This window comes from Anopheles cruzii, chromosome 2 (genome assembly GCF_943734635.1).
Source record: "Anopheles cruzii chromosome 2, idAnoCruzAS_RS32_06, whole genome shotgun sequence".
NCBI classification, from domain to species: Eukaryota; Metazoa; Arthropoda; class Insecta; order Diptera; family Culicidae; genus Anopheles; species Anopheles cruzii.
Genome location: NC_069144.1, coordinates 13,530,642 through 13,539,588, shown reverse-complemented (window position 1 = coordinate 13,539,588; position 8,947 = coordinate 13,530,642). Strand labels below are relative to the sequence as shown.

At 54.1% G+C, this 8,947-nt stretch overlaps 2 protein-coding genes across 2 annotated transcripts in view; one reads left to right on the top strand and one right to left on the bottom strand.

The window, feature by feature from the left end:
* The first annotated feature begins 222 nt into the window (after nt 1-222).
* LOC128278485 (transmembrane protein 145-like) lies at nt 223-2,973 on the top strand. The gene is made up of 6 exons (XM_053017216.1): nt 223-339; nt 418-567; nt 631-1,333; nt 1,414-1,692; nt 1,760-2,305; nt 2,408-2,973. Exons 1-6 carry the CDS (start codon nt 223-225, stop codon nt 2,971-2,973), a joined length of 2,361 nt encoding a protein of 786 aa, XP_052873176.1.
* Nucleotides 2,974-7,147: 4,174 nt separating this feature from the next.
* The window catches only part of LOC128278484 (ecdysone-induced protein 75B), a 79,342-nt gene continuing 77,542 nt past the window's right edge, over nt 7,148-8,947 (bottom strand). Inside the window, exons 6-7 of the mRNA XM_053017215.1 lie at nt 7,632-8,863; nt 7,148-7,592 (exon numbers count right to left, since the gene is read on the bottom strand). Coding sequence (XP_052873175.1) covers nt 7,148-7,592; nt 7,632-8,863 — 1,677 coding nt within the window. The remainder of the gene's footprint in view (nt 7,593-7,631; nt 8,864-8,947) is intronic.

The following is an 8,947-nucleotide window of genomic DNA, read 5'->3' as shown; positions in this document are numbered from 1 at the left end:
GTTTACCCTGGCAACCGTTTCAATGGAGAACGCCAAACAAACCGCCCGTCGTCGTTGTTGTTGCCCGTACCCGGGTACGGGTTGTTATGGTTGTTTTTCGGAGCCTTTCGCCGCGATTGACCGTGATTAGTGCGCTGTTACAGTCCTTTTTTTCTGGAGAAAGCTTTAATTACTGTCCACGACGCACTAAAAGTGAATTGTGTAGCGGTCCGGAGTGTTGCAATGGCGCCGTTGGGCGGTACGATCCGCCTTCTGCTGTCGCTGCTGCTACTGGGCGTTGGTGGCCTACTGCCAACGGTGGACAGCAAATATGTCGAGGGCCACCTGCGGACAACCGATGTAACTCCGAGTCTTGGGTCTCGTCACCGGGGGGGTCCTGCGGCGCATCATTAACCCGTTTCTCCCCATTCCCCATAGAACTGGGCCTTCCTGGCGAGGTTTTGCTTCCTCTCGGGGAAGGGTAAGTACGAGTACCTGATCGAGTACGAGAAGAAGCTCGGCGAACTGAAGCTGCTCCTGTACTACGACGACCAGACTCAGTGGCCCGCGGTCTACAAGACGGATAAGGTACGAGGACGTGGCGGTTTCTCCGTGCGACTCACTACAACCCCTCTCCGCCCTAATTTCCAGACATGCACTGAGAAGCTGGCCGTGCTGCACCCGGAAGACAACCAGATCGTCCCACTGTCCCCCCGAACCCCGTTCAACGTGTTCTCAGGCTGTCTGCTCCGTACGCCAACGGCCAAAGAAACGCCGGACGATCCGTTGCCGCGGGACACCCAGGGACTGGGCGGTGTTTCAAGGCGCTCCACACCTGCGCCACCCCCCCCTGCACCGGCCCCGGCCGGGGGTGATATCCGACCCGAAGACGATTGCGCATCCGACGATGCGCAATACTTCGATCAGTTTCTCAAGACCAGCACCACACCGGAGTCGGAGTCGGAGTTCTTCGCCGACACGAACGACACACAGCCCAGCTCGACGGAATCGGCCTTCGAAACGTTCGCCACGGTCATGGGATACGCCGGTGACAATGGGGATGCCAATCTGCTCGAAAACAGCACCGACTTCCGGTTGCTGGTGGAGCAACTGTTTCCGGCCCCGGACGCCGAACGGCGTCGGCAGGTGCGCGAGTCATCCCGCTACGAAACCCGGCTCATCGTGAGCTGCAGCAACTTCGGAAGCTTCACCAGCTCCCGGGAACGCTGGTGGTACATTGCGATCGCCAACTGTGACGCCGGAGGGCGCGGGCTGGACGTGAAGTACCGCTTCCGGATGACGAACGGACCGCCTGGTGACTTTTGGCACGAGCACTTTTCGGCGGACGAGATGTGTGAGTTGGGAGGAGGGGAGGAGCGGTCCGTCGTAGCGATGAATGAAGTATCCGATCCCTATGTGCTGTGTGTGTTTCAGTCATCCCGCCGATCCTGCTGGCGGAAGCGATCGCCTACAGCATGCTGCTGCTGGCCGTGTTCATCTGCGCCGTGGAGCTGAAGGCCCGCCACCTTTACCACTGCACCTACCGCCTGTTCACGCTCAGTGTCCTGCTGCAGTGGTTCGGGCTGTTGCTGCTGAGCGTCACCTGGACCAAGTACGCCGTCTCCGGCATCGGTCCGTTTCCGAACTTTGGCGGCATCTTTACCAGTGCGAGCGAGATCACCTTTCTGCTGCTACTGCTCCTGATGGCTAAGGGTAAGAGTGCCGCGTCTGCGTTCACTGGATCTAGCTTGGTTGACTCAGCTTTCCCCGCCCACTACAGGCTACACGATCACGAGGGCCCGCCTGAAGACGTGCGCCACGGTGAAGATCACGATCTTTATCAACCTTTATGTGGTGGTGTACGTGACGCTCTACATCTACCAAGCGGAAGCGTTCGATCCGGGCGAGGTGCTGAACCTGTACGAGTCGCCGGCCGGCTTTGGGTTGGCCGGCCTCCGGTGTGTCGCGTGGGGCTTCTTCCTGTACTCGTCGGCCGCTACCATCCGCAAGTTCGCCGAGAAGGTCCCATTTTACTATCCCTTCACGATGCTCGGCTCACTGTGGATCCTGAGCGGCCCCGTCCTGACGCTGCTCGGCGTGAACGTGCTCGATCCGTGGGTCCGTGAATCGGCCATGCACGGGGCACTCGGGACGGTCGCGTTTGCCGGTCACCTGGCGTTCCTGTGGTTGACGTGGCCATCGCGGGCCAACAAAAGCTTCCCGTACCACGTGCGCACCAACCACGTGGGGGTTTCGCTCGGCGAGGACGATGAGGCGACGTACCCGAAGCATACCTACGAACCGACCGGGGCCATCGGAACCCTCCATCATCTCCACCACCGTCACCAACACCACGAGCAGGCGAACGGAAACGGCCACTTTACGATGCCACTGGCGGTGGCCACGGCGGTGGCGGCGGCGGGACCACCACCTTCCGCGTTCCAACCACCGCTCGAGGTGATCTACGATCAGTACCTGCGGGGCGATCGGGACCTGTACCAGAGCGGCTCGACACCGCTCAGCTACGTGTCCTTTCCGCCGGCAGCTCCGAAACCCGTCGTGGCGGCAGCCGTGAACGGAACGGAGACGATCAACAGTCCAACAACGGCGGGGGCACTCGCGGCACGCCATCATCAGCAGCTGAATGGCGGCGGCGGCGATGCCACGGCCCACAACGGAAGCCCACCCGGGCCCCGGATTGAGCCAGCGGCTCTCGATTCGAGTAGCGTCGTCCCGGAAGTCGGTCCGACGGGTGCGGTGACGGCCGCAGAGGTCACTGGGAATGGAAGTGTGGAAGAAAGGCGACCGCACAATCCGTTCCTGGCCGGTGGTGCTGCTGCGGATAGTGAGGTGAGGCGTCCGCATCGTATCATTCTGCCGAGCCTGGAACACCAGCAGACGCCGGTCGGGAGCGCTGGAAGCGGTGCCGGGGCCGAGAAGCCGCCGGGGCCAACGGTCCCGAGGCACCTGTTTGCGGCCAAGGGACCCAACTAGCAACCGTGTGTTCTTTCTTTCTCTCTGTCTCTTTCTTTCTATTGGTTCTTAAGACGCTGTGCACGTTCGTTGTGACCAAAATAAAGAGTTTCTCAGCAAAAACGATCGCGATTCCGATATTTAAATGAAACCATGAAGCAGTACACTTTAATACTTTATTTACCCTTTTCTCGTTGTTGATTGGTTGGTTTTCCTATCATTCTGAATGTGTCTCTGTGTGAGCCTCTACTTGCTACTCTTGTTTCGCTTGTTTGTTGTCTCCTCCGTTTTTATTGTTGCCATTAGCATGCTTTTTATCGCTAATGTTTCTTACAACCTAAATTAGCTGCAAATGTTTTAAACCTCTTGCGTTTTGTTCCTTTTGGTTCCTTCACCGTTACACAATTTATATTCTCTCTCCAATCACACATACACACACACACACTAGCTTATACACCTCCTTATAATCAATAGTTTGAGGTGTGTTGTCTTCTTGTCCACCACATCTTGGTTCCCGTCTACGCGCTCCAGTGCCTTACTCGTTAACAGTCTCATAAAAAAGGACACGCACACTCTCTGTCTCTCTCTTGCAAACAAACTGACCCCCAACAACCAGCGTTCCGAGGCCAAGGCGTATCCGTATTGCGCGTGCCGTATCATCCGACACAAAACAAAACAAAACCCAATCGTCGATTCCCGAGTTGGGGGGGCCCCTAGGTACCATTTTTTCTTTCACCCACGGGACACGCTTCTGCTGTGGTTTGCCAATCATCTATTGTTTCTTTCGGTGACACGAACTCAGGAACGCGCCGACGACGGAGCGCCGGCCTTGGGGTTTTTTTTGTGTGTATTTTGTTTTATTATTTTTTTCTGTAATGCTCACGTTTCATCGTCATTTTTTTTACTGTTGTTGCTTGTTTTATTTTGTTGTATTAAAATCAGTTTATTTTAATTGTCTTATAGTGTATAAATAAAAAAAACGCACATTTTTAATCATATTCTGAAGGAAACTCTTTCGCGCTCGCTGGCTCTCTCTCTCTCTCTCTCTCTGTCGCGCGTTCTCGCTAATTGTCTTCACCTTAGAGAACTAAATATAAGAAATGGTTTTTTATTACCTTCTCTTCTGCACATAATCCCATTTTGTTGTGTTGCTTTCGCGTTTTCGCATGTTCAACATATTTTATTTTGTTTTTTATATTTTTCATTGCCATCACTTCATTGCGTTGCTCTCTCTCTCTCTCTCTCGATCTCGCTACTTAATTCTCTTTCTCTTCAGCGTTTTCTCTCTTCTTTTGTTCAACTCTTACCAACTCTTACTCAAGAAACTAATTGGAGACGATAAAAAGGAAACACGTACTTAAACTGCCTTCCCTTGCCTAATTCTACATCATCATCATTTGCAAAACGTTACCTAACACTCTCTCTATCTCACTTTTTACACCACGCGCGCGCGTTCGTTCACTTTCTCTCGGAAGGAAGGAAGGTCTCAAAAAGATCAGAAAAAAGCGCGCGCCCAATTCTTGATCTCTTACAAAGTGTGTGTGTTTGTGTGTGAGTGTTCGTGTGTTGCGTGTTAAAAAGCAACAGAATGTGATCGAGAGAATTAATATTAATTAAACAAGCGAAAAACTAGCTATATGCCGAGCTTAACCGGAGAAATGGGGCCATAATAAAAGCGTCAATTGTGCTAATAGTAGTAGCTAGCAGAGAGGAGTACACAAAAAGGGGGGGCTGATGGTTTGCGGTGGCGGTGGTGATAACTATTAACAGCAAAACTTTCTTCCGCGTGACTCCGTGTCACAATAAATAAAACGAACAAAACGAAAAATTAGAGAATATAAGGCAAATTAGAGAATATAAGAACAACAACCGCTCGCCACACTGTGTGTGTGCGTCCGCGGAAGGCCGTCGAAAGCCAAAACGAAACGAAACAAAACAAAACACGAACGAACTACAAACTATAACTTTTTCTTCGAAAAAGAGTTAGACGACAGGGTGACGGTCACGGTGACGGGGGGGGTCTCAAAGAGTAAAAATGATTACTAGAGGGTAGTAAAAAGGAAACAACGCGCGCCATTCCATCAAACACCATTTTCCAGGCCCCACGTCGTGCCCAGAAGGATGATCACACCACAGTATTATATCACTCTATATCCTATAAACCTACTGTAGACTGTGTGTTGTTCGCGTGTCTCTGTGTGTGTGTGTGTGTATGTTTTCGATCGGTGAGTTCTCTGTCTGCCCGGTTTGCAAAATTTAATCCTTAAAAAAGAGCGGGGGGGGATCGCGCGCACAACTAAACACGGATGATGCACTTACTACCTACAACACGCGCACACACACTATACTATTTACACTCTCTCTCTCTCTCTCTCCCCGGGATGGGTCGCCTCAAGATCACAACTGATCGATAATCTAATACACGCGGCGCACAAGCTAAATCCCGAGGATCCCGGATCCCCGGTGTTGTTGCTGAATATGCGCTTGTGTGTGTAGGGGGCAAAAATCGGGGTGGGGGCTTAAAGGAGGGCTTGCGCTGCAGCGAATAGTAGACTCTATAGCTTATAATAGCACGGGAACCTAATGCACGATCCTTCTTCTCGTGTGTGTGTGTGTGTGTTTCTCTCTTTCTCCATCTTAATTCCTATCGCTGTGTGTCTCTGCTCTGTTTGAATATGTTTTGTTTCGTGTGTGTGTATGTGTTTCCATTGTTCTCTATTTACAAGTAGCTCTCCTGCTTGTGTTTTGTTTTCCTTTTTTATCAAACGAACGAAAAATGTTGACTGAGGCGCGTTTCTTCTTGTTGTGTGGTGTGTGTGTGGTGTATAAGAAAAGTTTACCAGTTCATTGCTTTCTATCACTCTCTCTCTCTCTATGTGTTCCTGATTCCTGATTCCACTGCTTCATTGTTTCTTAGGTCCAAAACACGGTTCTACTCTCTCTCTATCTCTCGCTTTGTAGGTAGGAGTTGTATTTAGATCATCAATAAAAACATTTGCATTGTTCCACAACAAACAGGCTTTACACAGGCATCGCTATCTGTTTTTTTTAAATAGTTCTCTCTCGCTCTCTGTCTCTCTCTCTTAGTTGTGGTTGGTGGGGAGCCCGCCGCCTTCTATGTCAGGCACCGCCGCACAGGAATGAGTGTAGTTTTTATTCTTCGTTCGTTTACAACACACACCACACACACACAGCATCATCTTTAGTTTTTCATCCTCTCTCTTCTAAGATATAACTATTTCTCTCCCTATTGTTTATGATTAATATGTTTGCTCTCTTCCGTTGCTTGGTTTGTGTATTGTTTTTCTCTCTCTCCTCCTTTTAGACATCATCTTCTGAGAGAGAGAGAGGAAATGAGGAATTTCGCGCCCGCGCGCAATGGTGTGTGTGTGTGTGTCCTGCGTCGAGTACAAAAACTGTTCATAATTTAAGATGTGTCCTTTTCCTCGTTAAAGGGGTTTTCTTTTGCTTCACACGTGACACGGCGATAGTTTGGCTGCTTTCTTAGCTTAGTATTAGTTACTTTTCGCTCTCTCTACTGATGGTCTCTCTCTCTGGCTTATCTTAAGCGTCCACTCTTCGTTCATTACAAAACACGCTTGACTGCGAGTGTGTGTTTGTGAGTACTTCTCATTGTTTGTTTTTCGTCCTTTTTCCCCACATACACACACACACGGGCAGCGGAAGGGGGGACTTTTTACAGCATCATATCCGTCGCCTACTTCTTTAAAAACGACAAAAAACGAGATCTTTCCGCGCGCGCGCGTGTGTGTGCGTCGTGTGTTGGTATTAACAATTACTCTCTCTCTCTCTCTGTTCAGCACAACACCTCTCGTGTTGACCACCAATCCTCCGCCCATAGTGTTTGTAGTTAGTTTTTGGCTTTACATTGCGCGCGCCTCCTCTCCATTGCGTTCTCGTGTCGCATCATGCGCATCAAATACTCTAGTGGCCAGAGCACGGTGTGTGTGTGTGTGTGCGTGCGTGACTGATCTAGTGTCAAGGTGGTGTGTGTTTTGTATCCTTTCTCTAGCTCTCTCTCTCTCTCTCTCTCTCATACAACAAACACATCACCAGCGCGTCGCGTTTTTACATAAATAAAAATTTGTACAAGTAGTTCTTTCTCGCTTTCGCTCTTGTGTGGCCTCTTCTTTCGTAGGATACTCTCTCCTGGGGACCCTGTTACGCGACACGCTTACGCCTCGAGCAGGATTTTGTGGATCTGCTGCTGCTGCTGCTGGGTCGGCACCGCCGCCGTGTCATTGCCGCCCGCCGAGCTGCTGGTGGCCACCACGACGACCGAGGAGGGCGTTGAAGCAGCAACAGCCCCACCACCGATCGGTGGCCTTACGACCGAAACGATCGCGTGGTGGGCCGCCGGGGCCGGTGAGGGTGACTTTTTGGACAGATTCAGTGGCTGCGCTAGGGAGGCAGCCGGATCGGCCGCCGCCGTCGTCGGTGTGACTCCACCGGCGGCGATCTCTACCTTCAGCTCGAGAAGCCGCGGTGAGGGTGAGGTGGCGGCGCCGGCCGCCGTCGGTGGGACGGGCACCACAACCACCGACGTGGTGGTGGTGGGTGAACCGGGTGACGGAGACGATGCCATCGTCGAGTGGGGCGACTGGAAGTAGCGGATGCTGCTGGTGCTACTGCTGGCCCCCGAAGAAGACGACGACAACGATGAGGACGTGGACGACGAGGACGAGGAGGACGGCGAAGCGACCGACGATGGTGACGAGGACGAGGAGGTATCGGGCGGTGTGAGGCTGCTGGCCAGCGACGGTGAGGGCGTCTGCTGACCCCGGGTCGTCGTGATGACGCTGGCGGTGCCACCACCTCCGTTCGGTGGCCACTTGCCGGCACCGAACGGACACGACGAGCTGGACGAGCTCGAGGACGACGAGGAGGAGGAAGGTGAGGGCGACACCGCGGACACGGTTAGGTGCGGGGAAGCCCGATGCTGGAAGGTCGTGCCGGAGGACCCGGAACCGCACACCAGCAGCCCACCGGCGGCACCACCGCCGGTCTGTGAGGTATGTTTGATAAAGTTCTGATGGTGGTGGTGGTGGTGCTGGAGGTGGTGGTCAGCGCGGTGCTGCTGCTCGTGGGCCGACTCGCGCATGATGTAGTTGTGGATGATGTCCGTGCGCTTCATCTGCTCCGGCGTCATCCGCGGTTCCTCCATCAGCGATTTGGCCAGCACCGAGTGGGTGCTGGACAGCGACGACGGAGGTTGCGGCTGCGGAGTGGTAGCGCCGCCGCCGCCCTGCAGAAGCTGCGGACTACACCGGGAGGTGGCCGCCGCCGCCGATTGCTGGAGGAAGCCGCCGCTCGGTGGCCCGCTTTGGTGGTGGTGGTGATGGTGGGACGCGGCGGGCTGTGGCCGCGTTAAATGCATGTGCAGCTGCGACTGCTGCGGGGCCGGCGAGGAGGCCGCCTGATGGTACGGGGAGACGGGCGGCTTCGGTGAGGACGATGACGCACGGAGCACGATGGCGGACGACGACGACGACGTCGTGATGGTTTCTAGCCGGCCAGCCGCAGAGGAGGAGGAGGAGGACGGGGAGGCCACCACGATGGCGGCCTCCGCTTCGCTCTCGCGGTGCCGCATGGCGCGGAACTTCTTGTGCGGTTTGTACGCCTCGTCCATCAGGCTGTTGGTGTCGTAGAGGGGCGGCGCCTGCAGGACCCGCTTCAGGACCGGCATGTTGTCGACGCTGACCACGTGCCGCGGTGGAGGACCGGCCTGCACCGCCGCAGGCTTGCCGGTGCCGTCCTCCAGCGATTGGTCCTCGAGGGAAGAGCGAGGACTGGAGCAGGACGAGGACCCACTGCTGACGCTGCCACTTCCGGCCGGGTGCTTCGGGTGGTGGTGGTGGTGATGGTGCAGCAACCCGTGGTGATGCGGCTGCTGTTGGTGGTGGTGGGTGCCGGTGACGGCGGCCATCGAAAGGTGATGGTGATGAAGAGCAGCCGGGCCACCGGCGGCTGGTGG